The following is a 22844-nucleotide window of genomic DNA, read 5'->3' as shown; positions in this document are numbered from 1 at the left end:
TAATTTCAATTGGGGGGAAATGTAGAAATGTCAGCTCCAGTGAAAGGGATTTGATTTCAATTATCCTCGCTCAAAGGACTGTGATTTCCAAATACACTTAAGCAAAATTATGACAAAAATTTTTGTTCGGCAAAATTCAGTGTTTAAAGAGCGATTAGGCGATAATGGGGCAGCTTTGAGCCGGCAGTGAATGCAGCCGTCTCCCTCTGAAAGGCACTCAATTATCTCTGATTGCTCCCGCTATAATGTATCAAATAGAGATACCTGCTATTGCCGTAATTTGTGTGAAAATTAACATGCTGCAATTTCCACTAGAGGGAAAAAGGGAGCTCTAATGGGCGCCTGAGCGTACATCAATAAAACGAGGGGAGAAAAAGAGGGAGAGGCAGCGAGGGCGGAGGAGAGAGAGAGAAAGAGAGAGAGGACGTGCCAAGAGAAAACAGAATGAGCGTAAGAGCTAAGGAGGGAGGGAAAGAAACGAAAAGAAAGGAGCAGAGGAAGAAAAGGGAAAAGAAAAGGAAAGTCGGGACAGATATTTAAGAATGGACGAGGGAAGAAAGGAATTAAGCTCAGAGGAGAGATGGAGCGAGTGAGCGAGAGAGGAAGAGAAAGAAATTTAATTTACTGAAAATATTACAAATTGCACCTGTGCATAACTCCCCCAAATTACCAACCAATCAAGGCAGAGTGCCTATTACTCTCCCATTACATGGAGATCAGATCATGCTCTGAATCTGTGTCCAAAGAGAGAGGGAGGGAGGGAGAGAGGAGGAAAAAAGGGACGAGGCAGAGCGAGAGAGATGAAGAGATGGAGGGAGGAAAGGGAAGAGACGGAACCCAAGGCGATGGATAATGTACCAGAGGAGGAATGCAGCGACATAGCTGGGATGTTTCTGAACTGAAACTTCCCAGAATGCTGATATTTACTCAATATCCTGACAGATTTCAATAAAGCCAGAGAGCAACAATCAGACGAAACATTCAAACAACTCCAAACTTCGATTAAAGAAATCACATGTCTGATTGGAAAATGGTGGCTTCTTCTTCTTCTTTCCTTTTGAGCAGTCTGACTACCGCCAGCTCAAACAGCCACTGAATGACCTCTTGAGTGCTTCGTATAATTAGCACCAATTAAATATGTAAGCTGCTGGGCTATTACTCTCCGTGCACCGGCTCGATTCAGACAACTGTGTTACCATATACTGAGCAGCCAATATTAGCCGAATATGAGCCATAATATAAATGTTTCCTGGAAAATATGCAACAGAGAGAGAGTTCAGTGGCAGTAATTAGGGTTTAAGCATTTGGTTTAAGGGCACTTCAGCAGGGCAGATGCTTGTTTTGCTGACTGGCTGATAGACTTTAAAAAGGAGCATTTAGTGTCCAGACATTAAAGGCTAAAAAAAGACAAATCAACTAATGAATATTCTGATTATTTAAAAGCTGTAGGTAGTAAGAGGAACCTTTAAATTACAGGGCTGAAAAATGGACTTCAGATGCAAACTGCAGCAGTTGTGTTTAGCAAACCCTCAGTTTTGTCTCTTGATTACCAAGTTTTAAAGGCAATCTGGAGTTTTTATACATTTATGAATGTAGACAATCTTATGTGTTAACAAAGTGGAAGTGATGGCAGGATAAACACTGAAATGGAGCTTTAAACAGATGACAACAACATCAGTCAAACAGAATAAAATCAGAGACAGAAACAGGAAAATTAGGTTACTGATATGACAACTTAAATGTCAAATTGAAGTATTTGTGCTGATTACAGAAGCATTTTAAGAACAAACCAAATAATCTTTACTCAACTTCTGCATATTTATTCGTTCGTCTCATTGTCGCATCTGTTTTTGTTTGTTTAAAACGTTGTTGTTAAAAGTTTAAGAGTAATTTAGCACAGCGTGGTAGTGGGAACCTTCCAAATATATAACTACTGTTAATCAACAGAGATGGAAAATCTAATAAATCAGATTGTGGAAGGGCTTAAATAAGTTAGTATGTCATAGCAAGAATTACAGTTGGCTGTCTTTAATATCATTTATATCTATATCTGTAAAGATCAATTTCGAGTCTTGCCATAGATACTCAATTGGGTTTGAGTGTCTGACTGAGTCATCCAGACATTGATACGCATTGATCTCAACTTTTCAATCATATCTCTGGCAGAAGGTTTAAGGTCCTGGTCCTACTTGAAAGTTAAATTTAGCCTCAGTACCAAATGTTTTGCAGCGTTCCTGTGCATGCTGGAAGTTTTACCCACTGCATTATGCTGCCACTGTTTTGTTTCCTGGTGCAGGTGGTGTTTTCATAGAGAAAGGCAGTCACACAGTATTTAGCATGTGGGCTAAAATGCCTAGTTTGTGTTAGCCCAAATAAAGAAGTATTAATTAAAAAAAAACAAAAAAACATACATTGAAGTCTTTGGTTGTAATGTGGAAAAAAGAAGAAAACTTTCAAGGAGTACAAATACGTACACAAGGTGATGTAGGTGGTCTGACGAAGGATCAGTCCAGCAGTTTAGCATAAAATGAAGTAAAAGAATTTTGGATGTTTTGCCGTGTTAGCAGCATTACAATCATCAAAAATGAATACATAACACTAATGAACAAATCTAGGTTATTCAGTAACTTGCATTAATTACTCCGTGTGAGAAGGTACCATGTCATTCTAATATGTTGCTGGGTTTGTAAATACAAAAACAGTTGAATTAAATAAGAAAATAATGTTTGAATAATGTCTCATAATATAGTAAGATTTGTGTAAAACTGTCTATTTGTGGTTACACTTTCAGCAGCTTGGTGAATTCCCTAAACTGTGTGTTTGGGCATGTAAATTATCACCAAATAATATTAAGTAAATATTTTCTTCTTACTTTCAACACTATTTTATAACAGAAAGAGCATATACATGGGATATGACAAAAAACCCCATCAAAATAAAAAAGTTCAGACACGCGGTCCTTAACCGTTAGTTTTATATTTGCAAGGGCAAAATGTGTTAGCTTTAGTGTTTAACTGTGTAATTGTTGAAATAAAACAATAAACTCCTCCACATTGGTAAGAGAAATAAACAAATCCAAACACAAACAGCTTTTCTTTTCAATGGTCAGTCAAATATATACATAAAGATATGTACCAAGGACTGAGGAGTTAAGAGAGAAGTCAAATAAAGGCAGGCAGCAAATTTTGGAAAGGAAAATGTTGCATGAGCAAGCAGAGAAAAGTTAAATGTTGTATTCAGCCTGCAGTTTAAAGTGCCACGGCCCTCAGGCACAGCAATGGCCGCCTAAGTGGCTACAGTGACAGCAGAAATTGGCCTTCTGGTTTACAACCTGTCGCCACATCGCCAGACAGAGCAAAGCAGCCGGAATAGGGGGGAGACACACAGGAGCAGAGCATATATATATATATATATATATATATATATATATATATATATATATATATATATATATATATATATATATAAAAGACCCTGAAAAGAGAGAGTTAAGAGAGGCAATGGTGGAAACAAGGAGAGTGAGAGTGGGACAGAGAAATGTCATGCTCAAATTGAAAGGAAGAGTGTTTTTCTCAAATCCAGTGGTCAAACTAACAAAGTGTTCATAGGAGCAGAGTCACACAGACAGGTGGTTTTAATGGCTGAACCACCAACCAGCTCTTAGACACACATACACGTGATGCAAGACAAAAAGGATATTATGTCATGCATATGATGAAATGTGACACTAATAAGCAGAGATATCCAGCACATATGAGGAGATGTTAGACTGCAGCTCCATAGCACCATCATCTGGAAAAGATCTACAGAGCACAAAGAGTTCCCGGAGAGTGACATCGCCTGAGGAGCAAAGAGGCAGCTTTGTTGTGTTTTCGTGCGCGTTACCACTATACTAGAGTGCATTTATTCAGCACAGCAGGGAAGTGCAGACCTCCGGTGAGCGTAAAACTGAGGGGCATTACCTCAGCTCTGAGCGTAGCACGGGTGCAGGCTGGGCAGATGGGTCCGTGTCGGGAGAAGGCGATCGGCAGGCGCCTGGTTCTGTTCTGGCAGGCCTGGTCCTCGCACACCAACCAGCCCTGTGCGGCAAATTCAGATCAGATTAATTTCCATCCAGTAAAGGAATATTTTCAGGTAGATTTCTGAAAGGGCTCAGAAGTTAACATGGATTCAGTTAAGAAAATGTCTACACACACAGACGTTTTCATAACATAGTGGACATTAGGTCTCAACTTTTAACTGCTTGAACAGTAATCCAGTATAGCATTAGGTCACTTCGCTGCTTTTTTGGCACCTGAACTAAAATAAATCACCTCTGCTGCAAAATTTCCTGGACTTGTAAATAAAGATTATACTATTCTACACTAAATGCTGATCTTTTGAAGAAGAAAAAGTCTGTTTTAGTGAAATATCCATCCATCCATTTTCTTACACCCTTGTCCCTAGTGGGGTAGGGAGGTACTGGTGCCTATCTCCAGCTAACATTCCGGGCGAGAGGCGGAGTCACCCTGGACAGGTCGCCAGTCTGTCACTTAGTGAAATATATTTAAAGAAAAAAAAACAATCATAGGTTCAGCTCAACTTAATTTCCAAGTTATCAAGACTGCAATAAAGAAGCTAAAAGCAGTTTTTAAATCTTATAGAAAGCATGTACATTCTGATACTAAGTCGAAACATTAATGTGTAAAATCAAATTGTGATGTGCGACATAAAGCATAAAATTTAAACATAAATCGACTGAACAAAGTTTGTGCATAGCTGCGAAAGTGATACATGCACCCATTTCTTTTCTGTAATTTCTGAATGATTTTCAACATCTGGATATTTTTCTTAGTCCAACTTATTTGTCTACGTTAAAAAGAGTCCTGAGTATAAATGTTTAAGAAAAAAAACGTTCTTTTAACTGAAAAGATGTTTTTTTTTTAAATAGATGTTCGAGCAGCAGCCAACTACTTGTTTATAAAACGTGTTTATGTAGCCATTTATTTGGTCGATAAATATGTTCTACAAAAAATTTATAAAACTTCTGTTGACTGGAGACACTTGAGGGGAAAAAAAGCAGTTTCTCATAATGAGGAAATTTTGCTGAAAATTGTTGCTTCCATTGAGCTGCTCTAATTCAGCACAACAATCTGACAACAAAAGTACTCTGGGGAAGAGAGAGAAAAAATGGATAAATAATTTTAAAAAAAAAACAAGTGTGTCAGATGGGCAAAGAAAAGGGGAAGAAAACAGAGGTTCACGTCTGACTTGACGTCCCGCCTCGCTGTCTTCCTTTACGTTTCAGATTATTCAGCGTGTATGAGTGTCAACGTGCTGCTCAGTCACAGGCAGAGCAGCGGACAGCCAAAACGGCAGTAGTTAGGACCCCCTGGGGTGAGGTGGCGACCCTGGGCAGGTGCTGCGTTCTAACCCTCTCAATCTTCCCATACTTTTCCAGACTCCTCCTCCCCCTTCTCTGCTTCTTATGCCCTGTCATTACCACAGGGGTTTGAAAAAGGGGGAGCTGGTGGAGGGGGTTAATGCCCAACTAATGACAGAGCATAAGACCCACCGTCATCAACGCCTTTGCTCCTCTGCTGCATCCATCTTTCCTTCTTTCCTTCCATTCACTCAAAATAAACCAGAGCACCTGTCTCCCTGTCCACACCCCTTCACTCATAGGAGCTGCACTGGTTCTGTGATTGATTTTTAAGTCTTTGTCTGGTGTCTTGATCAGTTCTGAACAGGAGGAGTTGGAAAATAGTGATGAATGCATTTTTGTCTTCAAAGTTTATTCAACCTTCCATACAAACTTGAGTATCTTTTCATGAAAAAACCCCTCCACCAAAACAAACCAGCACTGATACAAACACAATTTGATTTTTCTATATTTTTTATTATGTCAAACGGCACATTAGAACATATTTTCTTTTTCATAAAGTTGCAGGCAAAGTGTGCAACAACATTAAAATGTCTTGCTTGATATTTCTTGTCAAAGTTCTTTGCCTGTTTTCAACACAACTTTGGTAAAACACATTTATGCTACTAATATAGCATCCTGATATGGTGCTAGGTGATAAGGTGAGTGCTATAAGTTCACCACATTCTCTAATTAGAGCTGGGACTCTTATTTTGAAGGAGGGAAGGAAGTAGTTCTCAAACAGCTCCATTGACAGATTCCTGTAAGGCCTGGTCAACAATACTCTGCTATAAGAACAAATTAAAAACCCCTCCTCTGTCAAAGTGACGAACCCACGAGATGCTAAGTTAGCTGCTAATAGTGCTACAGTTACTCTTTGGTGCTAAACTAAGAGGCTATTTCAGTTTTTTGAGATGCATTTGAAGCACTGAACAAAGGTCCTTTAAAACATAGTTTGAATCTCCATTTGTGAAAATATACAAAAAAAAAAAACAACTAACTAATTTCAGCTGCTTTTGTTGAATTGGACTCAATTATTCAAAACTGATTTTTCTTTGCTTTTCCAAGAGTATTACAAAAATGTAAACTCATCTAATTTTCCTGGACCCAGTGTCATACATCCCATTATGTAAAGGGAGTATAGTTATGTAATGTATTTCTAATGTATTTTTTGTGGACTGAACAGAAGCTGATTTACAAATCTTCACAGGATTTTGTTAGTTTTAACAAAACTTAAAGGCACAATGACAGAACAGCTCTACTAAGATTAAGCAGTGGATAAAACAGCCACAATTTTCTTTTAATATACAGATTTTGAAAGTCAGTCTTGGATCAAACCCTGAGTTCAAATTCAATATGGCTGTTATGTAGCTAAAATGCATGAAGGTTGCAGTAATAAACTGTTTATTTGCATTTCTAATTGTTTTTATTTCAAAGAATTAAAGTACTTTATAACCCACTACTAAAACATGCTTCTTCAGTGTCTGAATGCGTAAAATGGTGCTAAACACATTGTTAGTGGCTTGTACTGCTAATAGCAGCTTGCTTTATATAGATTGAAACTGGACCGCCCTGAGCTTTGGCGATAGCATTCATGGATCCAAGTTCTGAGTAAAGACATAAGAATCAAGTGTAGGTGTTTTATTTTGTTGTATATTAAAGTTCACCTGCAGATTGCATGAGAAGACAACTTAAAGTGATCTAAAACAGGTTAAATAACAAGAAAAAAAACCCATCAACAATATGAAAGTAATATAGCTAAAGAAAAATGGTTTGACTTACAACATATGTAACACTGGGAGGTGAGATAGAACTTTGATCAAAAGAGATTAAAAAATAAATTTCCACAGAGTTTATGGAGGCATTACTAAATTAACACAAAACAAAACCGTTTCATTAGTCTCATTCTTAACACTTTAAGAACAAACAAAACATGCACAATAGCTTTGACAACAGACTTGTTTTGAGCCTCTTATCAAAAATAAAGTGCATAGCAATATTCTGCTTTTGCAAAAATCATGGTTTGAGGTCAGCTGAGGACAAACTAACAAAATAACTTAAAACATCGATAAAGTGCTGAACGTTTCCTTGTATTGCAAAAAGAACATATTGAAATGGAGCAGCTATGTGGCTATTTAAATGTAAATAAGGTCGGTCTCATTTTTATGGGTGAGTCCACCAAAAGCATTAAATACTTTCAAGCTATGTCACAATATTGTTCAATTAAATTTTATTTACATTTATTTTTTTAAAGGATGCTTTTTCACAACAAATGTCTCAAGGTGCTGCAAAAGAAAACAATAAAATAAAATGCATGTGTAGAATGTAATCGCCAATTCAGTCTAATCACAATTAAGTAAAAGAATACTGTTTTTGATAAGGCTAAAGCAAGTAGTGTGATCTGTAACAACCAATTGCTAGGATGCATATCTGCTTAAATTACAATATGCACATAATAATAATAGCAGTACTTTAGCACACAGAAAATGTAAGAGGTATATAAAATTGGCTAACAAACAAACTACAAGCTGAACACACACACACACACACATAGACCAAGCCAATCTCTTCTAAATGAAAACCAAACACACACATGTCTAGAATCAATTAGAAAGTCCCAGAGATCACAGCTTTACCCACAAATCCCAGCTTCAGGTCTAATTACCTCAACCTTTAGCCACCCTTTTTTTAAAAAAAAAAAACTAAAAAAAAACTGGGCATCATGGGAAACGAGGATGTTTCTCCTCCTATAATAAACATGGATGAAGTACAGTGGATCATAAAGATGAAAAAATAACAGGTGAAAGTAGGAGGCGGCTGTTTGTAGAGTTTCTTCAGTTTTGTGTTCGTGGAAGTACCTTTTGCACACATTCCTGTTCCTGTTATGACACATACACACACAAACAACGCGTTTGTATCGCACTCAATCTGTCACCATTCACGGGCATCACAATGAATTAATTAGAACACATTAAAGACTGAGGAGGTTCAAAAGAGGAAAAGCTTCCCACGGTGGCCTTCTGCCCAGCTTCGCTGACCCCACAGCTATTTGCACAAAGCAGAAAAATAAAAATCAAGGTAAGATTAAGTGCATTAGACCTGCGAGCCACGCATAAAGGATTAAAAACAAGAAGCACATCAGTAGTGAGGCAGGATGAAAAGGGAAAAAAAAGAAAAACATCTAATTGAGGCATTTTCCTGGAGGAGGGGGTTCGGGGGGTGTACAGTCGGACGTGAGAGAATAAAGGCTCATAATTGCATAATTATAGCAGTGGATACCTGACACACTGAATGCAGACGTCAAATGAGTTCCACATAATTTAACCAAACAGAGGCAAGACCAGGCCACGACAGGGCCCACCACGAAATATACCCTCCCTCTGTTCCTCCTCTTTGTCCGCACACTTTCCTTTCTTCCCATTTCCTCCAAAAACTTTTCTGTTGCAAGTTGTGGTTTGAGATTTGAAAACACTGCATAGTGGTTTTAGTTTTGCATCGCTGTATGCTCCTGAATCATTCTGTAGTCACAGTAGCCGTCCGTCCAACCCGCAACACTTCACTAAAAAGCTGTTCACAGCTGACACATTTCACTCGGTTCACTAAAACTTATTTGGCAGTATCTGTAACAAATTAATTGAAATGTATGTCATTTAGTATTTTTGTATTCATGACTGTGAATGGTTTTATGCCATTTCTATCAACAAACTTGTTTTGAATCAATCAACTAACTCTTTATCTCCCACTTTGGTCTTGAAATTTTATTACGTTTCTCAAACTGTGGCTCAATAGACTTGTTTCTTCCACCTACTATTTGGCAGACTTCTGCTGATCGTTTAGTGTGACTTTGTGAGCTTTCAGTCTTGTGTTCTCTTCATTTTAGAAAAAATAAAATCAGTTTTTGCTTCATTATCTCCAAATAGTAATGAATAGATTTGCCGCAAATATGTCTTTAAATATTCTTCAACATAGCAGTAGATGTAATGCTTATTTGCTGCGGTGATCTTTGTTATAAATAATTTGAGAACTGATGTAAACTGGCTATGTTGCGGCTTGGTTGTTCACATGACAACCAGATTCAACAAGTTATTTAAAAAAAACAACCATATGGACATATGGAATAAATTTGAATTGTTTAGACTCAGAAATTAGAAATTCCTCCATTGCTAGCATTCAAACTGGGTTCCATGCAAGAAGATTTTCCTTTCACTGAGCAGCATTGCTCATTCTGTTGGCTGGTTGGTTTGTCTACGGTACTCTTCCAAAACCAAACTGAGAGCTGCGATGTCTATTCAGAGGATCAGAAATTCTTCTGTTAATTCTAAAGCATAAAATGATTGAAATGTTTTTCTTTAGATCAAATGGTGAAGTGTGAGCCACTGCAGGTTTGCATGAAAAATATTTTCCTCAGTTCCACAGAATTAAAAAAATAAAAGTGATGCTGAATATCAGATAATGCATCAATTCAAATGCACTTAGTACTCAGAGCTGCTGATGCACCAATCAGACAGCAGGTGATCACAATCTGACAATTTCTCCTCAATCACCTGTGACTGGTGATAATCAGATCAAATTTAAAAAGAAAAAAATGTTTAATTTGACAAGTTGTTTTTAACTTTGGGGGATAATCTTATGCCCTCGTTATTCTGTTCAATTCAATTTCTTCTTCCTGAGTTAAGCTGTGCTAGGTTTACACATCAGATATATGTGTTTTATTGAGTGGGTTGGACCTCTCTGCTTAGGCTTTGTAAGTAACTGGAGAATTAAGTTGTATTAAAAAGGTTTTTGGGATTGAAACTTCTATTTATTGTTATCTATGATTTTGATTACTTTTTCCAAATATGCAACAAAAAAAACCAACAACAACAGAAAAAAAAAAAACTAGTGGCTAAGTAAAACAGTTTTTGGTCAGAGTTTCTCCAAAGGCTGCCTAGCAATAGAAAAAATGGTTTTAAAGTTGTAAGAAATACATACTCTTAACATGCTCCACCAATAAAAATGGACTAATTAAGAAGCTGTTCTCCACTGCTATAGTGAACTATTCCCACAAGAATCCAACCTGCCAAAGTCCCACACACAGACCAGAAAGACTCCTGTCTGGTTCTTGTGTTTCATCAGTCCACATTTCCAAGGAGATCAGACCTGAAAACCGGTCCACTTTACAAACACACGCTCTCACACAGACCAGCACAGTGAAAAGAGCTCAAACGGCTCCACTTTGTACCTCCTCCGCTTAATCAAAGCTTCACTATTCAACAATTTGACCTTTTGTTCAAAACAGGATTATCACCTTCTCTGGTCTTCATGCACCCTTTTCTTTATCCACCCCTCCCTTTCTTCCCTTGCCCCGTAGCCCGTTTCCAGGGGCGACCCACATGACGAGGGTAATTGCAATAATTTGTTAAATGCCATGGCAACCGTGGTTAGATGGGAGGGGTTTAAAGAAAAAAAAAAATAGGGGGATTGGGCGGATCAGGAAACAAACAAATCCTTCATTTTGCCAAAGACAGGGGTCCGAGACAACGAAAGGACAGCGTGTGTGTCTGTGTGAGAGGGCTAGTTGTGAACAAGTGTTTGCTCTTTCTCAGGGTGCCGGTTTATTGATAATCATGGAGGTGATGGTGAGGAGGGGGATAAGAGGTAATTTCCCTAATGATTAATGTGTCTCTGGTCTCAATTCAAGATGAACACACACACACACACCCAGAGGTGCAGAGCTTTCACTCTATCTGGCCAGACAAGCAGCTCTATTTGAACTCTCCCTCGGCCTGAAAGGAATCCTTAATTACACAATATTACCCCTCTTCATTGCCCCGCTGTGTGTGCTGTGTCCACTGCTGTTCAGCCTACAGTGGTGTGTGCATCTAAGAGTGTGTGTGTGTGTTGCTGTGTGACATGTAAGTATTCAGTGGTAGCAGCTGTTTCACACATAATAACAAAAGGGGCTGAGGGGGGAGTCGATCCCCTCACATTCACCACACTAATTGATTTCTGTTCAGCACTGTGGGAGAATTACCCCCCACCCCTCCACACATACACGCACTTTTGCAGACGGTGCATTCCACACACACTTAAAACCAAGTGTGTGTGGGCAGCTTCCAATACCAAGGTGTTGGAAGCTGCCCTGGAGAGGGAGGGATGGCACAGGCATCCAGTTTAATTTATTCTCAGGCTGCAGGCTGGGTATAGTCACCAAACAGTCCTACATGCTCCTTCATGTCCTGTGGTCCAAATAAGGTCTAAAGCTGAATAATAAAAGAATCACTTTGTGCTGATAAGTGAGCATAAGCTGAACTAATAAACTAGAGTGAGAGAGAGAGTAGAAGACCATATTTTTTTTGCCAGATGCAGATTAGATTCAATTAAAACCGGTCAGCGGAGAAGAGTCTCAAAGCGATACATTTTCAGAGCTGTTAGCGATGTGCTGGTTCGTTCACTAAGAAAAATAAATACATTATAACCTGATTTTAAAGATCCCATCACTTTGATTTCGTTCTCAAAAACTGCAGACTGTCGCTAAAGCTTTGCAAGAGACACTGTGATAAACTTTAAAATTATGCACTTCTAAATTCTGCCTTTGGCATTTCTCAAAGTTAGGTTATAAATAACCACAAAAAGAACTGAGCTCTGACTATTATTAATCAATTCGGAATTGTCCATATTGGCAACTAAAAACAGATGTAATGAAACATCCCCAATATGTTGTGTATTGGTGCTAGATCAATAAACTGAGTTGAAATGCAAGCTTGACTGTTTTACAATCAAAAATGTTCAAACTGTGGTGTGCTTTGTATTTAGACTCCTTAATCAAATATAGCATAATTTATTGCCTTATAGGTATGGTTTTATGTATTTTACACGCACATAGTGCCATTTTATCGCACAATCAAGCAAGTATGTTACACTGAGTTGTAACAAAAATGTTGTATATATCAAACATGCCTTAAAAGAAATATGACTTCGCCTTGAAATTGGGCCTCTGTCTCTTTAAGAAGCTCCTGCTCTGTCCGACACTCCACAATAATGTTTCTCCTTTAAGCAAAGAAAGGTGGAATACACTCTGGTCAGATTAGATCTTTTATGAACTTTTTGGCAAATAACTATGTGTGGAGAAATACTACCAGCCTGATCGTAGCAACCCCCCAGAGAAACATGGCAGTGGCAGGTTCATGCTGTAAGGGAGCTTTTCCTCAGCAGTTTCTCAGCAGCACAACAATCCTAAACATTCAAACAGAGCTACAGTGGATGGTTTAGATAAACTCATATTCATGTGTTAGAATGGCCCAGTCAAAGTTCAGACGTAAAACCAAATGAAAATCTGTGGCAAGATGTTGCTTAGATACCATCTCAATGCAACGTAACTGAGCTTGAGCTGTTCTGCTCTCCAGGTGCGCAAAGCTGATAGAAAGCTCCCTTAAAAGGCTTGCAGCTGTAATTGTCCGACTCAGCAGGGGGAATACATGTATACACCTCTTTATTTTTATTTCCAATTTTGTTCCATTGAACTGGCAAGTAGATTGATGGTTAATAAATAAAGTATCTAAACATAAAATATAACCTAAAACACAAGAGTAATAAAACTACATGAGCTTAAGACAAAAAGTAAGGAATCACACAAGGTAGAAAAACAAAATACAACAGCCAGTGTTGGTGATGCCAAATGTGATCGTTCCCACAACTCCTTATAGAGCTTCTCCTCATTTTCCACACAGAGTGTGCTCTCTGGCTGAAAATGTCAGCCGCACTGCCCTGCTGGGGTTTTTATCTTTAGTGTAACATCTTTATGATGGCTTCTCTTACTGAAGCTGCATCTGTTGGAGCCCCTGTTATTTTAAGCAGAGCTGGAACATTTCAGAGATAGCTTTTTAGAAGCATTGGCCCTTTTATTACATTATGCAGTCATTTATCTGACTACTGTAATTTGTCAGTTGGCGCTTTGATTTAATTTACTTAAGAACATGTGTCGCCTGTTATGTGTGCAACACCCGTCGAGTAGAAAAATCCTGATGCTAGAGAGGAAGAGAGAAATTGGCTGGTGACTGAAATCAAACAATTTAGAGCTTGATCGCTGACTAGCTAGTAAGAAAATGAAAAATCCAATCGTTTTCCGATGAGTGAAAGCACCATATGTAAATGCTCTGACAAAGAAATTACTGAGTAAATAAGAGTTAAACTTAGCTCTGTATCAATTACGTAGCAGAGCTGGAAAAAGCGATTTAAAAGGAAAATATTTTTTAAGACAGGTTTGCTTTTCATTTAAGGTTGAGTTAAGTTCTGCCATGTTTTTTTTTTTTTAGCTTTCTGCCTCATGAAACATGTTCCATTTAGAAATGCTTTTGGAAGTCACAGTTACAATGAGGAACTACCATGAAAAATACACGTGAAGACCCTCAATTTAGTAATGCTGGTAGTGCTAATCGCTAATCTAAGCTGCTAAAGAAAAATTAATGAAGTGCACAATCATTTGATCAATTTTAAAATATTATTAAGATGTTGCCTTGGCTCATACTATAAATTATCTATTGTAATACATATCAGAACAGCTAAAACAATATTTTGAATGCTACTCTTATCTTCCCTTAAAGGAAATCTAAATAATTGAAAATCAAACTAAATCAGAGTAAATTAGGAGAGAGTAGGATATCTGACAAACCAAGAGCAAATAACACAACTGTTGATTAACATTTTTGCACTTCTATATACAAGAAACATGTCTGAATTGTACATTCATTAGAATTGCTTCAATATCTGTCAAATATACTTACAGAGTAGTATTTTTTGATGTGGCGCCGGATGTCGAGTTGCAGTTTGTTGCTCATGTTGACAACGTTGTTGATGGGACTGTTTGTACAAGGGATGTGACAGCAGCGCATCAAACTGGGCTCAGCCCTATCACCCTGGAAAAGGAAACATGTCAAATCCCAGAATATTAAAAAAAAAATCACGTAAATTTTTTTGTAATAGTTTACAAATTGGTCAGGGAATTATAACCCAAAACATATTATAAGTGCTCTTAAAAAACACTTTAAAATGAAGCAGAAAGGAAAAAGATGAATAAAAATCCAAATATGTCATGTATTTTTTTAAACAAAGTTTGATTTTAAATGATATAAAAGAGAAAGAATTACTTGCAAAAGTAGAGCATGTAACACTCATCACAACTCAATTTTTACTGCAGTTATCTGAAAAATAAAACATTTTTATGCATTGCAACATGGAAACTTGTCCATTAACTTTAAACCACAACCAAAGAGCATGTCAAACACTGGCAATATAAAAGCTGAACGTGCCCCCCACTCATGCACAGTGAATTTTAACATTATTGTCCTGTGAAGGAAAGAGGTCAGTGTGACCCCTTGAACTGTCCACTTGACAGGACGGCTTATAGTTAATGCAATGAAGAAAGGAAGTCCCGCTACATAACAATTACACTAACTGCAATGACTTTAAACACTTGGCCCTTAGAAGCTGAACTCCATTTACCTGTCGCATTGACAGCAGAAAAAAAAAAAAAAAAGGTTTCTGCAGAGAAGTCAATGACAGAAAACTAAGCAAGTGACACCCCCAGCCAGCCATGAAGAGTGATTTTTGTTTGCTTGCATCACTTATTTTTAGAGAGAAAAATAGGATAATATTTCACTGTCTGCCTCAAACTTCTGGGCTTTTCTAATAAGAGCCACACTTTCATCCTTCCCCACTGTTCCACATTACTCCCTACTTTTCCAGGATTAAATTCCGGGTTAAATTTCTTAAACTGTCACATAAAATAACAGCCAACTATGTTAAAAGTTTAAACCAATTGGCAAGCAGCCACCCCAAAAGAACTGGTATCCACGATGTGTATCTGGGTCCTCAGCAAATAAAAGTCTAGGTCTTTTATTTAGAAGATGGTTTTCTTCTTCTGCAAATACATGCCACAACTAGTTTTTAATCAACTGTCAGGACCAGGACTTGACATCAGATATGTTATTCTAAATGAGTTGGATCAAGGTAAAACAAATCCTGACCGGTGCACACGTCTAAAAAGAAATCACAAACCTTTCAAGAGTAATATCACTGCATATTATGCTGAATCACAGTAATCATTGCAGTATCAGTGTATGCAATGTCGCGAGTGCAATATCTGGATGCAATATTTGATAGAATGCAATACATCAAGTCACATCCATTCATATCCTTAACATATTTGGCCTAAATTCCTTTAATGCTGAACCAGATATATTTCTGGTTCAGCATGTCAGAACATGTCAGGGCTAGAGCTCTGACATGTTAGAGCTCATGGAGTGTGGTGGGGACAAAGTCCTATTCAGAATAGATAAATCATAATCAACATCCTTGATGCAATAGTATCAAGATAAAGTATTTTCCTGAAATCAAGCAGCCCTACTGTAAAGGAATCCTTCTTCTCTTTACTTTCCTCTTTTTCTTTTTTTTCCCAGTCTAGCTTAGATGAAAGCAGACTCCCTTCTTCCCACTCCACAATCTCCTTCCTCTTTTGCTATTTATCTCTCTTGTTTCATTCCAGACTTCATTTTGATATGCGACCCCCTCTTACTCCTAACCAAACAAGTTGGGTCTAATAAAAATTACACACTATTAACTTGTAAGATTAATGATCAAGAAGCAGGTAAATAAACTAGAAAAGGTGCTAAGCAAACACAATCAAATGTCATCTTTACATTCTGCAACTTAAAAAGACTTTGGTCTGTTATCACGGTTTGATAATATGCAGCTTTGCATTTTAACTGCCCACACAGGACACCCAACGCTCTTTTCATCCTTCCTCTCTCTAGCTACCCCGATCAAACAACCTTCCTCCCCTCTCTGTCCTCCATCGCCCATCGCCGCCGCCTCCTACCATCTCTGGCTCTGTGTCAGTGCTGGAGTCAAGGCCCATCCGTCCTCCCCTCTCACAAAGCTGTTAAACCGTGTTCACCACCTTAATTAACTCACAGGCTTATCAGTTTGCAGTGTGTCTGTGTGCATACCAGCCCTCAAACACGTGGTGGATACGGTTAAGATAAACACTGAGTTAATAGTTATTTTGAATTTTTGAAATGATTCAGACTGATTATATCCAAGTCATTCTGGTATTAGTAGAAGATTTATGACGCTCAAACAGAAATATGCTTTTCGTTGAAACACAAACGTTTGTCTAATGGCGTAAAGATCTCCTCCTTTTATGGTGAGTGCATGCTTGTGTGTGAGATACTCCTCTTTTAATTTAATGCACCTTCTTTCCTCCTGCCGAGGACAGAGGCTCGTCTGTTTTATTAGAGCCTTCCAGACAAGAAAAAGCTGTGCCCTGCTCCTCATTAGAAGCTGATAACACACCAACTCAGGACCTTGGCCTGACAAATGGTAGGAGATGAGTGTGTACATGTGTACAAGTGTGTGTCCACAGCGCAGAGGGGTTAGGCTTTTCAAGTTGCAGAGTCCAAGCTATGCCAATGAAAACAAGTCCGCTTCGGAGCCAGGCAGCTGTCTAAAAATACAGCCGGAGACACAATATGGAGGACGGCGAAATCATGAATCCCTCACAGGAAGCGTTACTAACAGGCTCCCACACTGACGCTCCTTATTTGTGTCAATGACATCTTTTTTGGTCAAGGCTTTGTGTGTCCTGCTTCTGTCAAATCTTAACCCTTCTGTTTCATAATAAAGGTATTAATTGATATTGGATTACTACATGGACCGCATAAGTGGCATTAGAGAATAACCCTTTACTTCTTTACTTCGTAGCAGCATCAGTGTGGATTCAGCGTTCGGATTGGCTCAGTCACTCACCGCTCCTTCGAAGACGCTGTCGTAGATGTTGTCGGTGCCACACTGGGGGCAGGTGAAGGTGAACCTCTCGCAGTCTTTGTAGCGCTCCTCGTCGTTCAGCTGGGCCGCCGCTCCCAGCGTGCCGTCGGCCTCCTCCTCCCTCTGATGCTGCTGCTGGGATCTGAACTGACCTGGGTCCAGACCTGGGACACACATCGCCTTTCAATCACCGCGTTTTCACAAGCGAGATCTACTCAAGTCCAATCAATATGTGAAAAAATACCTTTATCTCACCCAAGCTTATCGAGAAAAATCCTAATTGAATGCAATACCATTTATTTATTTTTCAGATAAATACTAAATTAGAGAAGACTTATTTTAAGTCAGTGAGTTCATGATTCCGTAGACTCCAACAATACCCTAGAAAAGGACTAGGTGTGGATGATAAAAATTCTATTAATTTAGAATTTTATCACAATATTTTATGGTACTATCATGAAGATGAAAATAATGACAAAAAACATATATTACTTATATTTTTAGGTAGCTGTATGGCTGTGAATGCATAGCACAGAATGCATACCACAAAAAGCACAAGTACTGATCTTGAAAAACATTCCGATTTGAAATATGTTTCCTCAGGATGACAGAAATGTCATCTATATCATTAAACTGCATTTAATCACATTATTGAATGTATTTAAGCTCTAGTGGAACAAACAGAGGAGGAAACAGTAAAAATAAAATTTCCAATAACACAGTCAGTTTTCCATCATTAATAGAAATTTATTAACAATGAAAGATCAGAATTCTGATGGTGATAAGAAGATAAATGATAAATACGATAAACGCCCCTAATTCATTGTTTTATTGCAGGCCCACCAGGAATGTTTGTTACCAAAAAGCTCATTTTTAAGTTCATCGAACCAAATCAGATGGTTCCAGTTAATACATGGTACATGTTTATATTTGGGATAGTAGGACAGAGAAAGCATTTTTTTTGCAAGCCTCCCAAACAATTAGTTGCCAACTATACAAAGTTTGAATGTAGGCGATATAAAAGCTTCCTGAGCATATCATATTGTGTGATGACCTTACCCAACCATGAGGCTATGAGCACTGCATCAATCCCGTCAATGGGGTCGCAGATGCGAGAAACCACAGGGTGGACCTGCTGGGCCAGGTAATACTGTGTGTCCACGCTGAGACCCTCCTGCTTCTGAAGCTGCTCCAGAGCGTAGGCCCTCTGACTGGCCGCCAACGTGGAGCCATCCTGGAGCAAAAGGTAATACACCAATGCATTTCAGGTGGAAAGAAATAGTGAAAAGTACCTAATGAAGACGTTTAGGTCTCATATTTAAGCACCTTGCAAATGAGGTATGAGATTGTATCTCCGGCTTTGACACGCCGACCTCCCTGTGAGTTTATCCACAGAGCAACGTGCACATGAGGAAGACTCTTCTTATCTGGGTAGTCCTGAGGGTCCTTGGTCAGTGCCTGAAAAAGGAGAAACAAATCAGAAAAGGAACACAAGAGATTTTGTCGTGATTCCATTAAAAGTGAGCTGAATCTTTACCTTGTGGATCTCATACTGGTTGAGTGGTATGTTTCCGTTTGCCACCTTCTCTCCAACCTCCACCAGATGCTTCTGGATGTTCTCCACAATGACATCTCGACTCTGGTCCGACAAGATCTGACCAATCACGTAGCTGGGGAAGGAGAAGATGAGTCGTGTTTTCCAAAATCATGAATGAAAACATTCCTTCTGAATTTGTGAATGCTAGTTTGTGTTTGAATAAAACAGACACTGGGAACACTGGTTCTGTCGAACATACTTCCCACACTCCTTGGCCAGGTCACACCAATCTCTGCGAACAATGTCCAAGCCTTTGAGCTCCTGCTTCACACTGTATCGCCCCTCGCCGTGCTGTTCCACCACCAGGGCGGCATATTTCTTCTTCTTCAGCAGCAAAAGAGACTTGAAAACACCATCGATGTCTATCTCCAGGAGTTTGTAGAGCTTGTTGACCTCTGCCTTTATCTAAAAATAAATCATATTCACAACAATAACATTAAACACATAAAAACAGCTGAAAACCAGAGAGCTTTTCTAAACCATTGAGTGTAAATAAACTTGCAGACCTTATGTCCAAGTTTGAAGACTTCCTCCAGTGATTTGCTGTTCGTGTTGATCATGATTGAGTCTGTGTCTCCATAAATGACTTCCAGGTTCATCTGAGCCACAAAATCGACAAATAAAAACAATGACTATACAATAAACCATCAGAACTCATAAAACACATACCCAACATGGGCGTTTTGACTTTTTTCTGCAATATGTGCTTGATATGAATACATGGCTTAAATGGACATACATTTTTGCAACAATTTCACCTGTAATAATTGGAGTGATTTTACTCACAAAACACAACCAAGAAAAAAAAACTAATCCAACTGTAAAGACACAAAGGTGGTGGGCAGAGCCAAAGAAATGACAACAATCCCAACAATAAGGACAAGCAAAAAAGGACAGCAACAACAAAGAAATGAAATTAAACAAACTTCTAGTTCAAGGGAAGAATATGTTTACAACTCACCTTCTGAACCATGTCTTTGGTGTGCATCAGAATCTGAGGGAAAGAAAAGACAACAGCATGAATAACAACCAAAATCACGCAACAATACAGCTCATACACAAGCTCAGTAAACAAACAAATCACTCAGAGACAAACAATGATTAAATATTAAGCTTCTATGTTATTGGCTGAGTTGTGTGAGCCTGTGCACTTGCATTCATGTGGACACAGGGAGCAGAGCAGGTGACTTGCTTTTAAATGGGGGATAATTGGCTAAGAGGGCAATTACGAGAGCGTGCTGTGACAGGCATCTTTTCAACCCACACACACACACACACACACACACCTTGAAGACTCGTAATGGTCTGTATAACCAGCAGGGCGAGTGTCAGAAACAAGAGAATTCTGTTAACGCAGGCCGTCCAATGTGTGTATGAGAGTGAAGAAGGCTTTGAGCTGCAGAGCGATCCTAACAGGTGGGGGCTCCAAGGAAGGAAGGGAAGCTGGGAGAAAGGGTTGTTGGGTCGATAATCTAGGGGGGGGTCAAAGCGACGGAACGCAGTGTGACCTGTCACCAGCAATCTGCTCCTCAATCAACCGCGGCCGCATATATACAACACTTCGACTCACACTATGATCCGTGTGGGGACAAGGACGTGGCTATTTCAGAGTGTGAGGAAGGGGCGGGGCCGGGCTTCCACTCCCTGAAATCAGAGTGGGATGTAAGCATGCTTTATGGGCTGCTACATACCACCGAACAGTGAGGGGAGTTGGAGTCATTCACAGAACAGCCTCCTACATTAGGGGCTGCAGTCAAGGTCAAGGTCTCACCAAAAACACACACACACATCCAAATGTTGGTCTAAGCACAGCACAGACTTCTGCCAGTATATTTTATCAAAATTACCCAACATTTTATTTCAGTAACTTTAAAAATCTACCAGTCCGGGTCGAGTCTGCAAGTGCCAATAAAACGAGAAATCGAATGCCAAAGCTGAGCCACATTTATTTATTTATAGGTTCAAAAATGTGAATCTGTGGCCAAGAGGAACACAGTCTTCACTAAACAAAATGCAGCGCATCAAATCACAACGATTTATATTACGATGTGCAAAAATTCTCGGAAAAACTGTCCGAGTGACCTAATTTAACAGCACATATAACGCACACTAATGAAAAGGGGTTACGTGACACTCATAGCTGAGGTTCTACTGGCTCGAGAACATTTGACGGTGTTGTCTCTCAGCAATCAAACGTCATGCAGGGAGCGGTTTAGATTGCATATAAAAGACACCCGAGCGCCCGGACAAGGGTTCAAACTTGAGAGCACGATGTTTGGAGATTCTGCCCATTTCTGAGTTGGCACATGGCTGCACACAGGGTGGACTTTTTTTTTTTTTGAGTGAAACAGCAGAGGAGAGTTGCACAGTATATTGAATCACAGTGTCAGTAAATGTAGTATCGCACTTGATAAGCACTTCCCTCATGCAGTCATTGGTAGGCTAATATATTTCAAGTGCAAAGCATTTACACTCTGCATCCCAATAATATACTTAGCCAACAAGAGGGACTCTTACTGCTCTTAATTCCTAAATCTGATATAGGTTTGTGTCTCAGTCTCTAAAGCACCATGGGAAATGATGATGATAAAACTGAGACAGACGAGTCAGGAAATTACAAATTAATCAACAGAAATATCAAAAATGCATGTTTTCCTAATTTTGCGCAGCCCTACCGCTGAGTTTTGAAGGTTAGTAGAACAAAATTTGCACTAGCTGAATTTTACCCAGGGTTAATCAAAGGTATTTTAAAGGATCGAGGGAGTTTACAGACTCCTATTAGACATGAGTTGCAATACTCAAGTTAAAACATTTCAGCTTGTTATTTACTGCAGTTGCGCAGGGTACAGATTATACAGAGGGTAAAAAAAGTTTCAACATGATTCATCATGGCCTCATTTTTCTGAAACCTGACAGGTTTTTATACCGACTGGGAATCACAGTTATGCTGTTCTTCTACAAATATGGGAAAGCTACAAATAAAGACACTGAAATCAGTATGACGAGCTCATTTTAAGTAAAATTTCAATAATTTGGTAATAAAAAGTAAAACAACTGACTACTTGGAACACTTCCCAAAACCATATTACAATCCTGACTGTTTCCAGGTTGACAGTAATACAATTTGGCACAAACAAAATGCAGCCTTGCATAAATTTGACAGGAACCATTGCAGCAATTGTCAGACAATGTTGTAATTAAAACAATGTTGAGAAAACTGGCAATCAAAATATTAATTACAAATAAAACAATTGAAGCCATTCCCATTTGTTTTAGCACAGGAAAAGTCTTTAACTACATCAGAATAAAGTGAGGTCAAAGTAGAAGATATAATTATACTATTGAATAATCTGCTTCAAATTTAGTCTTTCAGGTTTTACTTGAGGAAAGGATGAGCAAGAAGCCCTGAGTTGAACACATGCAGAGGAGCGAGACTGAGCAACAGCAAAGTGAGGCGACGTGGGAAGGCGAGAGAGGCGAGAATGTGTCGATGTAATTGACGAGCGGACTCTTTTTGGTTGCTTTTCCATACGCTGTCAGTTCCAGCAGGACGAACGGCTTTAAGGAATGAACTGTGTGAAAGACAAGTCGTTTGACCATGACTCTGGCATGTGTGCGACTGATGGTGCATGAGCGCTCATCTTTAAACACATACCGACACACGCATACTATACGGACCAATGCAAACACATTTCCCCCGGGGTGGGAGGGCTGGAAGAATTCCTGAGTGTATGTCTTCGAGCCGATGAGTACCCTCGTCACCACCAGACGTTCCCCCCATACTGGGCCCAACAACTGAAAAAGCATTAAAGAGGGCTCTCCTTTTACTTGATGTTAACCAGATATCTAATGTTCAAGGAGGTGACTAGATTTAGAAACCTGAACCAAAATATGAACTCCTGTTATAACTGTTACAGACATATCCAACACTGTTCCGTTTAATTAACGTCAAACAATCTACATGGACCTATAGGGCTAAAACTATAAACTTTCAGTGATGTTGTTTATGTTTCACTGTGAAATCCCATAAATAGATTTTTATGT

At 39.0% G+C, this 22844-nt stretch overlaps 1 protein-coding gene across 2 annotated transcripts in view; it reads right to left on the bottom strand.

Annotated features, from left to right (window-relative positions):
- pola1 (polymerase (DNA directed), alpha 1) overlaps nucleotides 1–22844 on the bottom strand; it is a 56266-nt gene that overhangs the window by 15035 nt on the left and 18387 nt on the right. For both annotated transcript variants that reach the window (XM_028005533.1, XM_028005534.1), the window contains exons 27-35: nucleotides 19762–19794; nucleotides 19307–19399; nucleotides 19000–19205; nucleotides 18741–18873; nucleotides 18530–18661; nucleotides 18263–18437; nucleotides 17186–17367; nucleotides 14164–14295; nucleotides 3963–4079 (exon numbers count right to left, since the gene is read on the bottom strand). In XM_028005533.1, the coding sequence (XP_027861334.1) occupies nucleotides 3963–4079; nucleotides 14164–14295; nucleotides 17186–17367; nucleotides 18263–18437; nucleotides 18530–18661; nucleotides 18741–18873; nucleotides 19000–19205; nucleotides 19307–19399; nucleotides 19762–19794 (1203 nt within the window). The remainder of the gene's footprint in view (nucleotides 1–3962; nucleotides 4080–14163; nucleotides 14296–17185; nucleotides 17368–18262; nucleotides 18438–18529; nucleotides 18662–18740; nucleotides 18874–18999; nucleotides 19206–19306; nucleotides 19400–19761; nucleotides 19795–22844) is intronic.

The sequence above is a fragment of the Xiphophorus couchianus genome, chromosome 21, assembly GCF_001444195.1.
Source record: "Xiphophorus couchianus chromosome 21, X_couchianus-1.0, whole genome shotgun sequence".
NCBI classification, from domain to species: Eukaryota; Metazoa; Chordata; class Actinopteri; order Cyprinodontiformes; family Poeciliidae; genus Xiphophorus; species Xiphophorus couchianus.
The sequence above is the reverse complement of the archived record's forward strand: the minus strand, read 5'-3'. Positions and strand labels throughout refer to the sequence as shown.